This window comes from Chiloscyllium punctatum, chromosome 18, assembly GCF_047496795.1.
Source record: "Chiloscyllium punctatum isolate Juve2018m chromosome 18, sChiPun1.3, whole genome shotgun sequence".
In the NCBI taxonomy this organism is placed as follows: Eukaryota; Metazoa; Chordata; class Chondrichthyes; order Orectolobiformes; family Hemiscylliidae; genus Chiloscyllium; species Chiloscyllium punctatum.
The window spans coordinates 98,398,480-98,417,463 of record NC_092756.1 but is presented as its reverse complement, the minus strand read 5'-3'; the positions used below and the strand labels follow the sequence as shown (position 1 = coordinate 98,417,463).

General features: G+C 43.6%; 1 protein-coding gene across 9 annotated transcripts in view; it reads left to right on the top strand.

The window, feature by feature from the left end:
* LOC140489393 (trinucleotide repeat-containing gene 6B protein-like) overlaps nucleotides 1–18,984 on the top strand; it is a 224,314-nt gene that overhangs the window by 98,572 nt on the left and 106,758 nt on the right. For 2 of the 9 annotated variants that reach the window (XM_072588901.1, XM_072588902.1), the window contains exon 1: nucleotides 16,399–16,589. The exons of 5 other annotated variants lie outside the window; for them this stretch is intronic. In XM_072588901.1, coding sequence (XP_072445002.1) covers nucleotides 16,585–16,589 — 5 coding nt within the window. In that variant the 5' untranslated portion in view covers nucleotides 16,399–16,584. Of the gene's footprint in view, nucleotides 1–16,398; nucleotides 16,590–16,786; nucleotides 17,054–18,984 lie in introns of those variants that run through there. 2 more of the 9 variants (XM_072588903.1, XM_072588904.1) reach the window with 2 other exon arrangements.

The following is an 18,984-nucleotide window of genomic DNA, read 5'->3' as shown; positions in this document are numbered from 1 at the left end:
CAAGTCATCCTTATTTACACATGGATAGTGTTTGACATTGGTTCAGCTTCTTTAAAGCTGACTTCTGGAGTGAGCAGAACCTGTGTCACTCCTGTTTATTTTTATTTTTTTTTTATTTTTATTTTTTTGGAACAGTCCTTGCACAGTCACAGAATGATCCAGTCTCCAAAGGGAAGGAAACACTCAAGTGGCCAGTCACAACTCCAGGGTGTCAGTGGACACCCGCGTGCTCCTTCTCCAAGGACACCCGGAATCACTCCTGTTTATATTTTTTTTTCTTTCTTTTTTTTCTTTTTTCTTTTTTTTTCTTTTTTCTTTTTTTTTTAACCCCCACACTACCGCCTAAGTGCGGTAGTGCTTATTTTTTCCCCAGCACCCATGGTGTGTGTGCGCAGGTGTGAGACACAGTGAAAGGACACAAAGTGCACAAATCTTTATTCAATTTCCACCACCAGGAAGATATGAAAAACACCTGAGTGGCCAGTGACAAGCACTGCCCTTCAAACCACAGGGCAATGCTGTGTGAGCAAAACAGTGAAGGGGAGGGTAGGGACTAAATCAAAATAGAGTTGGAGGGGGAAATAATACACTCCACTCCCTGCGGCGCCCACCTCTCCCTGAACGACTCCAGGGTGTCAGTGGACACCCGCGTGCTCCTTCTCCAAGGACACCCGGGCTCTAACGTAACCCCGGAAGAGGGGCAAAGCTCCTGTTTATGTGTCATTCAGGACTCCCTAATTGGACCAGGTTAACAGCCCCAATCAAGGAGCTCCTATTAACGAGTTGGATTCAGGGATAGAAGGCTCTCTTGCCAAATTTGCAGATGACACAAAAAATAAGCAGCATGGTAAATTGCCATGAGGAAATAAGAACCTTACAAATGGATGTAGATAGGTTGGGAGAGTGGGCCAAAATATGGCAGATAGCATTTAACCTGGATAAGTGTGAGGTCATGCATTTTGATCAGAAAAATGGGAAGGCGACCTATTATCTAAATGAGGAGAGACTTTGGAATGCTCCAATGCAGCGGGTACTTGTTTCAGTCACAGAAAACTAGCGTGCAGGTACAGCAGAAAATAAAGAAAGTGAATGGAATATTGGCTTTTATAGCTAAAGGAATGGAACATAACGGTAAGGAAGTATTGTTGCAATTGTGCAAGGTATTCGTGAGACCGCACTGCGCAGTTTTGGTCCCCTATTTGAGGAGAGATGTAGTGGCATTGGAGGCAGTTCAGAGGAGGTTCACTAGATTGATTCCAGAGATGAGGGGTTTGTCGTATGAAGAGTGATTGAACAGTTTAGGCCTATACACTCTGGAATTTAGATTGAGGTGAAATCAAATTGGGGTATCCAAGATGATAAAAGATGTGAATAACATAAAAATGGAGCAGTTGCTTCCTCTTGTAGTGCATTCTAGGATGAAAGGTTTTGTCTTAGGATAAGGGATAGCAAATTTAAAACAGAGTTGAGGAGAAACTACTACTCCCAAAGGGTTGTGAATCTGTGGAATTTGCTGCGCCAAAGTGTGGTGGATGCTGGAACAGTGAGTAAGTTTAAGGAGGAGTTGGACAGATGTTTAATTGATAGTGAATTGAAGGGATATGGAGAGAAGGCAGGAAAATGAGGGTGAGGAGCATATCAGCTATGATCAAATGGTGGAGCAGACTCAATGGGCCAATTGGCCTAATTCTTCTCCTATATCTTATGAACTTATGTATTCTGAGAACCACTTGGCCAATGTCGTTCCAATCACTACAACTTTATGCACATTTAAGTTGCTTTTATGGTATGTTAAGATAATCATTAGAAGCAATAATTTGATCAGTTATTAACTCCGGTCCTATTTACTATTTATCTATGAAGTGGCTATTCACCACATCAAAGATCAACCCTCTGTCATCATTGAATACTGTCTGGATGGAAAACTTTTTAACCCCTCTTGCCTCAATGCAAAAACTAAACTGACAACTGTAAATATGTGATCAACTGTTTGTGGATAACTGCAGTAAAGCTGCCCACTTTGCAAAAGGTTTGCAAGCTGCTCTTAATCTTTTCAATTCTGCATACAAGAGACTTAGACTATCCTTCAATGTTCATAAAACAAAACTCAAATCCGCACCTGGTCAGCCAAATGTTCTACCTCCATATATAATTAAGGAGTGACTTGGGAATAAGTTGACCACTTGTCATATCTTGGCTGTCACTTCTGTCAAAAGCCAGCATCAATGAGGAGGTTCAACATTGGGTCAACTGTGCCTAGTAGGCTTCTACAATCTATGGCAGTAAACATTTGACAACAAAGGCACTGAACATCTTAATGTACAGACACTTGTCATCACGTCAAAGTACAGTGTATCAATGAGACGAACTAGAGAAATTCTATCAGAATGCCTTCCCTGTATCATAAAGTCGGAAGTGGGGATGTTTGCCGATGATTGCACAATGGTCAGCACCAGTCACGACACCTCAGACTCTGAAACAGTAGTGCCCAAATGCAATAAGATCTGGACAATATTCAGGCCTGGGCTGAGAAGTGGTAAGTAACATTCACACAAATGCCAGAGTATGATTATCACTAATAAGAAACAATGTAACCACAGCCCCTTAACGTTCAATGGTGTTACCATCACTGAATCCCCCACTATCAACATCCTGGGAGTTTTCATTGATCAGAAATTCAACTGGACTCACCACATAAATGCAGTGGCTACAAGAACAGGTCAGAGGTTAGGAGCACTGCGATGATTAACTCCCCTTCTGAATCCTGAAAGTCTGTCCATCATCTACAAGGCCCAAGTCAGGAGTGTGATGGAATATTCCCCAGTTGCCTGGATGAGCGCAGCCTCAACAACACTCGTCAAGCATGACACGACCCAGGACAAAGCAGCCTGTTTGATTGGCATTGCATCCACTGCTGATGCTTAGTAGTGGCAGTGTGTACAAGATGCACTGCAGAAATTCACCACACACAGCACTTTCTAAATCCATGACCACTTTTATCTCAAAGGACAAGGGCAGCAGATATATGGGGACATCACCAATTTCAAGTTCTTATCCAAGCCACTCACCATCCTGACTTGGAAATATATCGGTGTTCCTTCAGTGTCGCTGGATCAAAATCCTGGAATTCTCTCCCTATGGGCATTGCGGGCCAACCCACAGCAGGTGGACTGCAGTGGTTCAAGAAGGCAGCTCACCCCCACCTTCTAAAGAGGCAACTAGGGACAGGGATAAATGCCAACATTGCACAAAATGAATAAATAAAAAATGCATCTGTCACATTCTCCAGATTCAATAGGAGGGATGTTGTCCTTGTTGAAACCACCACCACAAGCATTCAGATGCAACTCCTGCAAAATCAACTTTGTGGATTGTATTGGAGAAAGTGAGGACTGCAGATGCTGGAGATCTGAGACAAAAGTGTGGCTCTGGAAAAGCACAGCACATCAGGCAGCGTCTGAAGAGCAGGAGAGTTGACGTTTCAGGCATAAGCTGTGTTGTTTTGCTTATGTGTCCAAAAGAGTCTACCCACCAAGGTCTTGTTTTCTCAACTGTCAAATGGCACAGTCCAAAAATGTGCAGGTTAGGTGAATTGGCCATGCTAAAATTGTCCACAGTGTTAGGTGAAGGGGTAAATGTAGGGGGATGGGTCTGGATGGGTTGCTCTTCGGAGTGTCGGTGTCGGCTTGTTGGGCCGAAGGGCCTGTTTCCACACTGTAAGTAATCTAATTCTGGATTAGTGGTGCTGGAAGAGCACAGCAGTTCAGGCAGCATCGTAATCCAAACTAATCTAATCTAATCATCAGCACGGACAAAAGAGCAAGAAGCAAATCCTGCACTTTGGAACCCAGTCTCCCACAGGACATTCTGCTGTTTGAAAATCGGTCTGTTCTGTTGTATAAAGACCCATGTCAGAAACTTGCAACCCTCTGGATGTGATTTTAAAATTGCAAGCCAGCTGGAGATGGCTTGACAGATTAATTTCAACAGGATTACTGCTGGTTTGTAGCCAACAGTTTCAAACTCGGTATCTTCGAGTGCAGGGGTCTTATCACAATATGAAAGCATCAACTTTTATCTATCTTTCCAGTGCTCATATGTATACCTTTTATTTTATTCATTTGAGGAATGTGGGCATCACTGACTAGCCAGCATTTATCGCCCTTGAGAGGGTGGTGGTGAGGTGCCTTGTTGAACTGCTGCAGTCTGTGTTCTGTAGATGGACACCTCTGTGCCCTTTGGGAGGGAATTCCAAGATTCTGACTCAGCAACTAATGCCAACAGTTGACCAATTCCAAATGTAGGGGCATATTTGCTTTGTTTGTGATCACAATGAATTGTAAACCTTGATACTTAATGTCATGTTATGGCATTGTCTTGCAGTATGTACGAAATGTCATCATTTTGGAAACTAACCTTTTTTCAGTTGGTATGTTCGGAAAAATTATTATCATAAAATTGGGTACATTGTTTTCTTTTAGGTACCTACAATCACCGAGTGAGGTTCAATATGTAAATATATAACGAGGCTTAAGGTTTTGAGGAATTGCAGGTGTTATGTGAACCACTAGCGTGGTTACAATTCTCCTGAGTTTCCATATTCTTTCACATTTGTCCACCAAACTTTCTGCCAGAGTAATTCTCTGCCTCAAAGTTGTTCCCACTCATGCTCTAACTCTCAAATGCAAGAATCCTCCCCGATTGTACTCGTTTGCAGAGGAAGGTGGTTTGTCAGTCTTTCTTTCAGATTTTCAGTAGAAGGAAACAGTCTTTTTTTTTGGAACTAGTTTCAGTGAGATTTTCTCTATTTTGACAGTCTTTGAACACATTTTCATTGCAAAATATAAATCATATTAAATATTTGAGAGTCTACCCTGATATCAAAATGAAAATTCAGTGTGAAACATCAATTTGATGGCAAACTCCAAACTCTGAGCCTCCTAAGCTTGTGTCCTCTGTGCACTAATCTGTAGTAGCAAGGTCTAGACAACATATGACACAAGTGAAAAGTTTCTACTTTCACTGATTCTGATGTTCTCTCGGTAACTTTTGTTGGGAAGAAGATCACCGATTCTGAGGTCTTAAAACATGCTAATTCAATGAACGTGCAAATATTACTAAACTAACAATGTTTGTGGTGGCTAAACAATGTTCATCACATTGTCAACAAGCAGATCATGACCAGATGACAATGTTGTTGCTAGAAGAGCATATGAAACAAAGATTTGAGATTTCAGACAGCTGGGTGAAATCTATCAATGGCCAGGACCTCTGGTAACCTACCATTTGGAGATACCTCGGAAGAGGTGATGAACAAAGGTCACTGGCTAAGAGGGCCCGGAGAAAACAGAGACCGATGAAACCTACATCTTTTCAGCCCACTGTTGTCATCTACATCATTCAAAATGGTCTGCTTATGGTGTGTGTGGGCAATTTTTGATCCACAAGGCATCAGGACAGTCACATTTGCATGAAGTGCCAGAGGGTAGCAGTCCCTGGATAACATGTTTTAGATTAGATTACATTACTTAGTGTGGAAACAGGCTTTTCAGCCCAACAAGTCCACACCGACTCGCCGAAGCGCACCTACCCAGACCCATTCCCCTACATTTACCCCTGCACCTATCACTACGGGCAATTTAGCATGGCCAATTCACCTAACCTGCACATCTTTGGACTGTGGGAGGAAACCGGAGCACCCGGAGGAAACCCACGCAGACACGGGAGAATGTCACTGATTTGGAGCTGCAACTCTCTTCACTGTGCACCATTTGAAGAGGAGAGAAGTTTCTGGAATAGCTGTACCAGAAAGTGATCACTTCACATAGTGATAGGCATGCAGAGTGTAAAGATGGCAGGTTAGTGGCTGACCAGGGATAAGGCGATTCTGGATCTGGTATTGTGTAACGAACCAGAATTGGTCAGTGACCTCGAAGAAAATTGGAAAAGGCATCATGCTGTAAAGTTGAGTGAAATAAGGGTTGAGGGGAAGGGTGAGAGCAGTAACAAATTAAAAATTCTATATATGAATGCACGAAGCATTAGACACAAGGTGGATGAGCTTGAGGCTCTTTTGGAAATTGGCAGATACGATATTGTGGGGATAACTGAGACGTGGCTTCATGGGGACAGGGCCTGGGAAATGAATATTCAAGGCTACACGTGCTATCGTAAGGACAGACTGATGGGCAGAGGGGGTGCGGTGGCCTTGTTGGTAAGGGAGGATATTCAGTACCTTGCGCGGGGGGACCTAGAGTCAGGGGATGTAGAGTCAGTGTGGATAGAGCTTCGAAACACGAAGGGTAAAAAGACCCTCATGGGAGTCATCGACAGGCCCCCAAACAGTAGTCTGGATGTCGGATGTAAGTTGAATCAGGAGCTGAAATTGGCTTGTCGCAAAGATGTTACTACAGTTGTTATGGGGGATTTTAACATGCAGGTAGACTGGGAGAATCGGGATGGTATCGGGCCTCAAGAAAGAGACTTTGTGGAGTGCCTCAGAGATGGATTTTTAGAGCAGCTGGTGCTGGAGCCGACCAGGGATAAGGCGATTCTGGATCTGGTATTGTGTAACGAACCAGAATTGGTCAGTGACCTCGAAGTGAAGGAGCCATTGGGAAGTAGTGACCATAATACAATAAGCTTCAATCTGCAATTTGAGAGGGAGAGGGTACAATCGGAAGTGACAATATTTCAGTTGAATAAAGGGAAATATGGAGCTATGAGGGAGCAACTGGCCAAAGTTCAATGGTGCAATACCTTAACAGGGAAGACCGTGGAGGAACAATGGCGGATATTTCTGTGTATAATGCAGAAATTGCAGGATCAGTTCATTCCTAAAAGGAAGAAAGATCCCAGGAGGAGACACGGGCGGCCGTGGCTGATGAGGGAAGTAAAGAAACATATAAAGTTAAAAGAGAAAAAGTATAACTTAGCGAAGATAAGTGGGAAAACTGAGGACTGGGAAGCTTTTAAAGAACAACAGAGGATTAGTAAGAAGGAAATACGCAGAGAAAAAATGAGGTACGAAGGTAAACTGGCCAAGAATATAAAGGAGGATAGTAAAAGCTTTTTTAGGTATGTCCAAGGCAAAAAAATGGTTAGGACAAAAATTGGGCCCTTGAAGACAGAAACAGGGGAATATATTACTGGGAACAAAGAAATGGCAGAGGAATTAAATGGGTACTTCAGATCTGTGTTCACTGGGGAAGACACAAGCAATCTCCCTGAGGTAACAGTGGCTGAAGGACCTGAACTTAAGGGAATTTATATTTGCCAGGATTTGGTGTTGGAGAGACTGTTAGGTCTGAAGGTTGATAAGTCTCCGGGACCTGATGGCCTGCATCCCAGGGTACTGAAGGAGGTGGCTCGGGAAATCGTGGATGCGCTGGTGATTATTTTCCAGAGTTCAGTAGAATCGGGGTCGGTTCCTGAGGATTGGAGGGCGGCTAATGTTGTGCCACTTTTTAAGAAGGGTGGGCGGGAGAAAGCAGGAAATTATAGACCAGTTAGTCTGACCTCATGGTGGGAAAGATGCTGGAGTCTATTATAAAGGATGAAATTACGGCACATCTGGATAATAGTAACAGGATAGGACAGAGTCAGCATGGATTTATGAAGGGGAAATCATGCTTGACTAATCTTCTTGAATTTTTTGAGGATGTAACTCGGAAGATGGACGAGGGAGATCCAGTGGATATAGTGTACCTGGACCTTCAGAAAGCTTTTGATAAAGTCCCACACAAGAGGTTAGTGAGTAAAATTAGGGCGCACGGTATTGGGGGCAAAGTACTAGATTGGATAGAGAATTGGTTGGCTAATAGGAAACAAAGGGTAGTGATTAACGGCTCCATTTCGGAATGGCAGGCAGTGACCAGTGGGGTACCGCAGGGATCCGTGCTGGGACTGCAGCTTTTTACAATATATGTAAATGATATAGAAGATGGTATCAGCAATAACATTAGCAAATTTGCTGATGATACAAAGCTGGGTGGTAGGGTGAAATGTGATGAGGATGTTAGGAGATTACAGGGTGACCTGGACAAGTTAGGTAAGTGGGCAGATGCATGGCAGATGCAGTTTAATGTGGATAAATGTCTGGTTATCCACTTTGGTGGCAAGAACAGGAAGGCAGATTACTACCTCAATGGTATCAAATTAGGTAAAGGGGCTGTTCAGAGAGATCTGGGTGTTCTTGTCCACCAGTCAATGAAGGCAAGCATGCAGGTACAGCAGGTCGTGAAGAAGGCTAATAGCATGCTGGCCTTCATAACAAGAGGGATTGAGTATAGAAGCAAAGAGGTGCTTCTGCAGCTGTACAGGGCCCTGGTGAGACCACACCTGGAGTACTGTGTACAGTTCTGGTCTCCAAATTTGAGGAAAGACATTCTGGCTATTGAGGGAGTGCAGCGTAGGTTCACGAGGTCAATTCCTGGAATGGCAGGATTGCCTTACACGGAAAGACTGAAGCGACTGGGCTTGTATACCCTTGAGTTTCGAAGACTGAGAGGGGATCTGATTGAAACGTATAGGATTATGAAAGGATTGGACACTCTGGCAGGAGGAAACATATTTCCGCTGATGGGGGAGTGCCGAACCAGAGAACACAACTTAAAAATACGGGGTAGACCATTTAGGACAGAGATGAGGAGAAACTACTTCACCCAGAGAGTGGTGGCTGTGTGGAATGCTCTGCCCCAGAGGGCAGTGGAGGCCCAGTCTCTGGATTCATTTAAGAAAGAATTGGATAGAGCTCTTAAAGATAGTGGAGTCAAGGGTTATGGAGATAAGGCTGGAACAGGATACTGATTGGGAAAGATCAGCCATGATCATATTGAATGGCAGTGCAGGCTCAAAGGGCTGAATGGCCTACTCCTGCATCTATTGTCTATTGTCTATTGTCATTCGCTAAAAGGAAAGGAGGTCGCATGTCCAGGAAACCCAGGACTTTAAGCTAGCAGATATGAAATTTTAAATGCATGTGCAGTGAGCAGCAGGATTCTAGGGGAAAAATACAGTGCCATAATGTCTAAGGACACTCTGGGAAAAGAGGGGAGGCTGGTTTGCATTCTAGAAAAGTGATATCAGTTCAAGGGATAAACCGCCTAGTTTGCATCCAAGGTTGAGTGCGCCCTATGGTCCGTTGCCTCCTGGGTGCAAGGGTTCAGGATATAATTGAACAGCTGGATAAACTTATAGAAAGATTAGTAACAAATGGTTGTGGTTTATGTGGGAACCAGTGACATAAAGCGGGACAGCTTGGAGATCTTGCAGGATCAGTTTCAAGGGAGTAGGCTGAAACACGACCTCCAGGGTAATAATCTTAGGACTACAACCTGTGCCAGGAACTTCCCATTTTAGGCAAAAGCAAATCAGGGAAGTAAATGTGTGGTCTGAGGGATGGTGTAGGAGAGGTTTAGATTTTTGGAACATTGGATCACACATGGGAAAGAAGGAAACTGTTCAGAAGAGATGGGCTTCACCTGAGTAGAAATGGAACTAATCTCCTGGCTGAGATAGTAATAGTGTACTGGGGCTAGATTTAAACTTTTAAGTCAGAGTGGTGGGTTGTCTAATGGGCCACCACTTTATTGTAAGATCCAGTGAGGGTAAAAGAGAGAAAATGGGGAACAGGGAAAAAGAAGTGAGGGAAGGCTTGAGTGTTGGTAGTGACCATAAATAGTCGCCTTCCAATGGGCCACAAAGAGATAAGGGCAGAGTTAAATCATTTGTTTTGTATGTAAATGCCCAGAGTATAGTGAATAGAATTGGGCAACTGGAAACAGAAATTGTTCCAGGTGGATGTGACAGAGTAGCATTGACAGACATGTGGCTCAAGCCAGAACAGGATTGGATACTTAATATCCCCGGTTACCAGGTTTTTAGTAGAATCAGAAAGAGTAAAAAGGGAGCAGTGTTGGTCAAAGAAAATATCATAACCCTTGAACAAGGTGCAGTTCCTGAATTAGAAACTAAATGGTTGGAGGTGAGAGATGGGATGGGAGCAATGACCTATTTGGATATTTATTATAGACCTCCAAATAGTCGGGAGAAAGTAGAAGAGTGCATTTATAGGTAGATTATGGAAATCTGCAGGACAAGTAGGATTGTGATAGTTGGTGATTTTTGATTACCCGAGGGTAGTTTGGGGAAAAGGTAGAATGTGGGGGCAGGGAAGTGGGGAAAATCCTGCAATGAGTGCAAGAGAACTTCTTGAAACAGTATATTTCCAGTCTACCAAGGAAGATCAGTGCTGGATCTGGACCTAAAAATTGAGGCAGGCCAAGTGGAGAACATCAGAATGGGGGAGCATTTTGGAAATAGTGATCATGACAAAATAAGGTTCAATATTATGTTGGAAACTTAAGTCAAGCATTGTTTGTTTTTTTAAGGGTGCTCATTTCTGATGAATGTATAAACATACAATTAGGAACAGGCATTGGCAATTTAGTCTCTCTAACTTGCTCTGCCATTTAATGACTGATCTTGATTGATCTGATTGTGGTCACAACTTCACATCGCAATAACCATAAGATGTAGGAGCAGAAGTAGACCAATCAGCCCATAGAATCTGCATTTCCACTCAATGAGATCACAACTGATTTGATAACCCTCAACTTCGCTTTCTTGTCTTTTTCCTATAACCATGATTCCCTTACTGACTTAAAACCTTGAATGCACATTTTGTCAGTGCAAATTCGCTGAAACGCGATTGATGAATGGGGTGGGCAGGGCGCTGTTTCGAAAGCATGAACTTTTAAAGCATGTTGGCTATGATGCAATTACAGTGCCAACATTTTAAATGCTGTTTCTAAAGTGTGATTTTTCTATACTGCAGGGTTGCATAAGAATACAACCATCATGTTACAGAAGAATTGACTGTACTTAATGACCCTGTCTCAACTCGCCTCTGCAGTAAAGAGCTCCACAGAGTCACTGTTCTTTGAGAGAAGAAATTCCCTATCTTCTGTTTTAAATGTGTGACCTCATATTTCTGAGATTATGCCCTCTTGTTCTAGACTGTCCCACAGGAGGAAACAACATTTCTGTTCTATGCTATTAAGACCCCATAGAATCTGAAATGTTTCAATAATGTTGCCGCATTCTCCTAAATGGCAATGTGTGTCTTCGTTGGCAATCACTCGCTAACGAGTATGATCCTACACTTAGGAAATTCCGTGTCATTGGTAATGGGTTCTGTGGATCCCTCCATGACTGATGAGCCTGATCTTAGAGTTGCACCTCTGACCTCTAAATTGTAGGAATGCTACTTTTGATGGTATTAGGCAAGAACTTTCAAAAGCTGATGTGGAGGCAGATGTTCGCAGGTAAAAGGAAGGCTGGAAAATGGGAAGCCTTCAGAAATGAGAGAGAGTCCAGAGACAGTATATTCCTGTTAGGGTGAAAGGAAAGGTTGGAGAGAATCTGGTCCCTCAAAGATCAGCAAGGCAGCCTTTGTATGGAGCCGCAGGAGATGGGGGAGATACTAAATGAGTATTTTGCATCAGTGTTGACTGGAAAATGACATGGAAGAGCGTGGGAAATCATGTCTCGCAAACTTGATTGAATTTTTTGAAGAAGTAACAAAGAGGATTGATGAAGGCAGAGTGGTAGATGTGACCTGTATGGACTTCAGTAAGGCATTTGACAAGGTTCCCCATGGGAGACTTGTGGAATACAAGAGAAACTTGCCATTTGGATACAGAACTGGCTCAAATGTAGAAGACAGAGGGTGCTGTGGAGGGTTGCTTTTCAGACTTGGAGGCCTGTGACCAGTGGAGTGCCACAAGGATCGGTGCTGGGTCCGCTACTTATCATCATTTATGTAAATGATTTGGATGGGGGCATAAGAGGTACAGTTAGTAAGTTTGCTGATGAAACCAAAATTGGAGGTGTAGTGGACAGCAAAGAAGGTTACCTCCGATTACAACGAGATTTTGATCAGATGGGCCAATGGGCTGAGAAGTGGCAGATGGAGTTTAATTTAGATAAATGCGAGGTACTCATTTCGGGAAAGCAAATCTTAGCAGGACTTATACATGTCATGGTAAAGTCCTAAGGAGTGTTGCTGAACAAAGAGATTTTGGAGTGCAGGTTCATAGCTCCTTGAAAGTGGAGTCGCAGGTAGATAGGATAGTGAAGGTGGCATTTGGTATGCTTTCCTTTATTGGTCAGAGCATTGAGTACAGGAGTTGGGAGGTCATGTTACGGCTATACATAGCACCGGTTAAGCCACAGTTGGAACATTGCGTGCAATTCTGGTTTCCTTCCTATGGAAGATGCTGTGAAACCTAAAAGGGTTCAGAAAAGAATAACAAGGATGTTGCCTGGGTTGGAGGATTTGAGCTATAGGGAGAGGTCGAATAGGCTGGGGCTGTTTTCCCTGGAGTGTCAGAGGCTGAGGGGTGACTTTATAGAGGTTTACGAAATCATGAGGGGCATGGATAGGATAAATAGGCGCAAAGTCTTTTCTCTGGTGTGGGGGAGGCCAAAACTAGAGGGCATAGGTTTAGGGTGAGGGGGGAGATAGAAAAGAGACCTAAGGGGCAACTTTTTCATGCAGAGGGTGGTGTGTGTATGGAATGAGCTGCCAGAGGAAGTGGTGGAGGCTAGTATAATTGCAACATTTAAAAGGCATTTGGATGGGTATATGAATAAGAAGGGTTTGGAGGGGTATGGGCCGGTTGTTGCCTGTTGGTACTAGATTGGGTTGGGATATCTGGTCAGCATGGACAAGTTGGCTCGAAGGGTCTGTTTCCGTGCTGTACCTTTCTTTGACTGTATGTAGAAAGTAGGGAAATAGATGATGACATCTTGAAAAATGTCCATATTACGGAGGAGGTGGTGCTGGATGTCTTGAAATGCATAACAGTAAATAAATCCGCAGGACTTGATTAGGTATACCCTAGAACTCTGTGGGAAGCTGGAGAGGTGATTGCTGGGCCTCTTGCTGAGATATTTGTATCATCAATAGCCACAGGTGAGGTGCCGGAAGACTGGATGTTGGCAAACATGGTGCCACTGTTTAGGAAAGGTGGTAAGGACAAGTCAGGGAACTATAGACCGGTGAGCTTGATGTCAGTGGTGGGCAAGTTGTTGGAGGGAATCCTGAGGGACAAGATTTAAATATATTTGGAAAGGCAAGGACTGATTAGGGATAGTCAACATGGCTTTGTGTGTGGGAAATCATGTCTCACGAACGTGATATGAGTTTTTTGAAGAGTTAACAAAGAGGACTGATGAGGGCAGAGCGGTGGATGTGATTGATATGGACTTCAAGAAGTTCGACAAGGTTCCCCATGGGAAACTGATTAGCAAGGTTAGATCTCATGGAATACAGGAGGAACTAGCCATTTGGATACAGAACTGGCTCAAAGATAGAAGGTGGTGGTGGAGGGTTGTTTTTTAGACTGGAGGCCTCTGACCAGGATCGGTGCTGGGTCCACTGTTTTTCATCATTTATATAAATGATTTGGATGTGAACATAGGAGGTACAGTTAGTAAGTTTGCAGATGACACTAAAATAAGAAGTGTAGTGGACACCAGGTTTCCTCAGATTACAACAGGATCTTGATCAGATGGGCTAATGGGCTGAGGAGTGGCAGATGGAGTTTAATTTAGATAAATGCGAGATGCTGTATTTTGGGAAAGCAAATCTTAGCAGGACTTCTACACGTCGTGGTAAGGTCCTAGGGAGTGTTGCTGAACAAAGAGACCTTGGAGTGCAGGTTCATAACTCCTTGAAAGTGGAGTCACAGGTAGATAGGATAGTGAAGACTGCGTTTGGTCTGCTTTCCTTAATTGGTTAGAGCATTGCGTTTATGAGTTGGGAGGTTCTGTTGTGTCTGTAAAGGACATTGGTTAGGCCACTGTTGGAATATTGCGTGCAGTTCTGTTTTCCTTCCTATCAGAAGGATGTTGTGAAACTTTTAAAAGGGTTCAGAAAAGACTTACAAGGATGTTGCCAGGTTGGAGGATTTGAGCTATAGGGAGAGGCTGAATAGGGAAGGGGTATTTTCCCTGGAGCATCAGAAGCTGAGGGGTGACCTTAATGAAGTTTATAAAGTTTTGAGGGACATGGATAGGACAAATAGACAATGTCTTTTCCTTGGGTTGGGGGAGTCCAGAACTAGAGGGCATAGGTTTAGGGTGAGAGGGGAAAGATATAAAAGGGCAACTTTTTCACGCAGAGGGCGGTGCGTGTATGGAATGAGCTTCCAGAGGCAGTGGTGGAGGCTGATACAATTGTAACATTTAAAAAGGTATATGAATAGGAAGGGTTAGGAGGGATTTGGGCTGTATACTGGCAAATGGGATATCTGGTCAGGAGAAAGTGAGGACTGCAGATGCTGGAGATCAGAGTCGAGAGTGTGGTGCTGGAAAAGCACAGCCGTTCAGGCGGTATCCTAGGAGCAAGGAGAATTGATGTTTCGGGCATAAGCCGTTCATCAGGAATGAGGCTTGTGGGTTGGGGCTGAGAGATTAATGGGAAGGGGGGTGGGGTTGGGGGGAGGTAGCTGGGAAAGCGATAGTTGGATGAAGGTGATAGGTCAAAGGAGGCAGTGAAGGACAGGTCAGAAAGGCAGTGCCAAGTTGGAGGCTTGGGACTGGGAGTAGCGAGAGGAGAACTTCTTCAAGGTAGGCAGTAGACATCTGGGATATCTGGTCAGCGTGTCGTGTTGAAACGAAGAGTCTGTTTCTGTGCTATACGTCTCTATGACTATGACAAATTTGGCAAGTGTTTCCAGATTGTGATGTCAGACTATTTTTAAATGAGGTAAAAACAATGACTGCAGATGCTGGAAAGCAAATACTGGATTAGTGGTGCTGGAAGAGCACAGCAGTTCAGGCAGCATCCAACGAGCAGTGAAATCGACGTGAAGGGCTTTTGCCCGAAACGTCGATTTCGCTGCTCGTTGGATGCTGCCTGAACTGCTGTGCTCTTCCAGCACCACTAATCCAGTATACTATTTTTAAAGCTGCCTCTTCATGTCCCTTCTGTGTGGAGAGAGCAGAATGGATTCTGAAGAGGCCTGTTCAGTTGTATAGAAAGATGCCAAAACCCCCTCCTGTTCCTATTCCAAGAGTGAAAGGACTGAGTCAAACTCCATCGTCTTGGTGCCAGCCTGAAGCCAAGGGCTTTCAGATCTCTTAATCCTGTCCCTGTCTACTCTTAGTGAAATATTTGTGCTGTGTGTGGATGAGGAGTTGATGCCTTGTGTAGGGCATTTTCAAATGTGAAATGCTGTTGCACATTAGACAGATTAGTTTTTGACAGCAGTTGGATCCAGTCCCAGTGACAAGGCAACATTTGGGGATCTCCCCATTGCTGAAAATGTGTTGCTGGAAAAGCGCAGCAGGTCAGGCAGCATCCAAGAAGCAGGAGAATCGATGTTTCGGGCATGAGCCCTTCTTCAGGAATTCCTGAAGAAGGGCTCATGCCCGAAACGTCGATTCTCCTGTTCCTTGGATGCTGCCTGACTTGCTGCGCTTTTCCAGCAACACATTTTCAGCTCTGATCTCCAGCATCTGCAGTCCTCACTTTCTCCTAGAAGATCTCCCCAATGCTTCAGCTTTCATCTGCCCTTCAGCCGTTCATACCACATGAGTATCTTACACCAATGTTACCATCATGGATTGCTTTGCCAGTGTTAATGGTATTGCTGTTGTGATCAAAGGAATGCACAAACCTATTCATCACAGCAAAGTTGCAATCCACAGATAGGAAATTAGTACAGTTCCTACCTATTTTAGTCTTCAAGACAAACCCTCCATGCTTGGTATCAGCCTAGTGAACCTTTGCATCCTTTATTCATCAAGGATGCGATTGGGAGGATGCTTGATTGTAATTCAATGTTGGCAAAATGGGTCTAGTTTTGCGTGCAGCATTCAGATTTCCTCAAAAGGGAAAAAATACAGTCGGTGTTGATCTAAAGAGAGATTTACAAATGAGGCGTTTTCCTTTCATTGTCGCACGCTGGGGAAAGGGCCTTCAACCCGAGCGTCCCCTAGAAACTTCCTCTTGAACATATTATTGTGAACAGCACAAAAGTTGTTGCTGCTAATTCACATCGTGTACAGACCAGACAATGGGGAAAGTTCACTTGTGTCTGTGGTGCACTGCAGGCTGAAAGAAATTGGTGCTGCCTATCCAGTGAACAGCTCGATTGCAGCAGGACGGTGGTAAAAGAGTTAATGGCGTTGCTAAGTTGCAGGGTGCTCTGGTGCTGTACGCAAAGGGATTAACTTTGCGGGGTTCGACTGCTTGTTAAACATGCAGCCTCCCTATTGGAGTTCCTTTACTCTCTGAGAAGGTGGAGTTGAGCATCCTCCTCCTCCTCCTGGTTTGATTGACGGGACCATGGATCACATGAGAGCCTCTCTCTGAAGGTCACAAATAAAAGCTTCCCACAGAAGCTGGCTCCCAAGTTCCTGCCAAAATGGCCGCCACACTCTCAACTGGCTTTTGAACGTTGTTTTTTAAAAAAAGAAGGAAAAGAATCAGTTTGTTTTTTGCTTAATTTTCTCATCTTTGATTTTGCCTCGAATGCCTCAACTTGCTGGATTCTTGCACTGTTGCACTTTATGAGGTTTGTGGTTGAATCTTGTTTCTGTGGCTTTTTTTTTGCTAGAAAAGAAACTCTTTTCTTCCCCCCCCGCCCGCCCCAAAACACTGTTTAGACTGTCTGGCTGCAAGGAGCTAAGGGGCTGGAACCTAATTTTAAAAAAAAAATGCCACAGCCATTTTATGCAGACGGGTGGGAGGGGAGAGAAAAAAAAAGATGGTGGCTTTAAAGTTTAAAGATGCTGTTCCTTTGCAAAAGTCAACGAGATTGAAAATTTAGCGAAATGCAGCCATGCTGCAAATTAGCTACTGATGCATTTTCGATCAAGTCTACCGCGACAGACCTGTGAACGCCAAGTTTTTTATTCGAAGCAGTTCGCTCTCAACTGCTGTTTATGAGCTCTTGAATTAAACGGTGAGGCAGCAAAGGGAGGATTGCCCTTGCAACCGTCATTTGGCTGCGGAGAGAGGTTTGTTTTTTTTTGACGGGTAAGGACGATTTCTAACCAATTGCATTTCTTGTAACTGGTTAAACTTACTTAAAGCACTGCGGGAAACTAGCTTATTGTAATTGCAAGGGATTTGTTGCAATTCAGCGCTGAAAAGCTATTAATAGGTGGAATTTTAAAATTTTAAACCGGATTGATTTTGAGTGGAGCAGCCAGCCAGCTTTTCTTTTTAAAAGAATTGATTTGACAGACAGTGACTCCAAAAGCTGCTACCATGTTTAACTGGCTGCCGAGCCGTCTAACTCTAAAAGCCATAGATGTGAGCACGGCTGGCAGACTCTTGATTCTTTGTGCAAATGATCAAGTTCACAGTGGACTTTAATTTCCTGTAACTGCCACTCTTGAAGGGTTCCTGTGAAATGTGTATACTAAGTTTTTTTTTGAAGGCCATGTAAAGTACGGTATGCCTTGTTTCCGGCTGTCATGCGCTCTGAGGACTTCCCAACCACCCACCCCAACTTCCCCGCAGTAAACAATATTGCAAATGGCCTAATAGATAATTGCAGTTGCCTGCAATTGAGAAATCAGAGGCTCGTGTAAATGGTTATATACAGTGCTTTAATCTGCCTGCCCTTAGTTGCTCAGAGATAGTTGCAATAATAGCGAAAGTGATTTCTTTATAGAAGGAGGGGACTGTCTCCTTATTGTAGGACTCTTGCTTTACAATAGGCAGAAGTGAGGACTGCAGATGCTGGAAGCCACAGTTCAGTTTAGAGTGGTGTTGGAAAAGCACAGCAGGTCAGGCAGCCTCCGAAGAGCAGGAAAATCGATGTTTCGGGCAAAAAGCCCTTCATCAGGAATGGAGCTGGTGATGAAGGGCTTTTGCCCGAAACGTTGATTTTCCTGCTTCTCGGATGCTGCCTGACCTGCTGTGCTTTTCAGCACCACTCTAATCTAAACTTTTGCTTTGACTAACCAGTAATTGTAATCCGTATCCACCATGCTCTGTCTCAGATTCGTTCAGAATACTTTTTATTTTGTGTTAGCAAGTTTTGAGAATAGCTTTGTAGTGCTGCCCTTCTGAAATGAAAGTGTTTGGGATGGGGGAATTAATTCCAGCTTCTTTTAGAATTCCACTTTGAGGGCTCAAAGCCTAGTGTAAGGCACCATCCAAACTTGAAAGAGCTTCACTCAAAACTTGGATTTTTGATGGTATCAATAGACTGCAAGTGAAGTATATAAAATTGTGCAATGTGCTTTTAAAAATAAATCCAATGTGGGTAGATCTAGATGTTTGTTTCATTGGGGATAGATGTGCTGAGGTGAAATGTTTTTGTTTGAATGGTGTGTGTAGGAAATGTAATACCATAGTCTCAGTTATGCACACAGTAGTTTACAGGGATCTGCTTTTTAAATCAGATCATTTATGGCATGTGTGGAATTTTCAGTTTACAGTGGGTTGTTTCTTAGGCCATTTGTGCCTGGCAACGAAGTCTGGGACGTCAGTGCTATATGCTTGAACGCTAATTCAGCTATTTGTTGCAACGGTTTTTTTGTTTTTTGATTTCCTATTTTTGAGGAATCATTGCCCCCCCTAGATTTATATTGCAGTTTAGACTTAATCTACTCCCTCTGTCGTATATGTGGAAACTGATTTCTCCTTTGTGAATGAGCATCAATTTTGAAACTGCTGTTGGGCACCAATACCAATTTTGCACCTTAGCATCACTTTTGTACAGATTACGTAGTCTTGTATTATCAGATCTTCACTAATGCCACTGATAAAGTCAGTTGATTAATATGAAAGTAGAGACAGCAAATACAGTTATGTATGGTTGGAGAGGGGTAAAAAGGCATGAAATAGCACTGATGAGGAGTAGCCTGATGCTGGATTAGATTGCAGGGGCCTTGAGAAAGCAGCGGCCAAAACAGACGAGAGAACTCCACTCTCAATATTGAAGGCATGAGGGA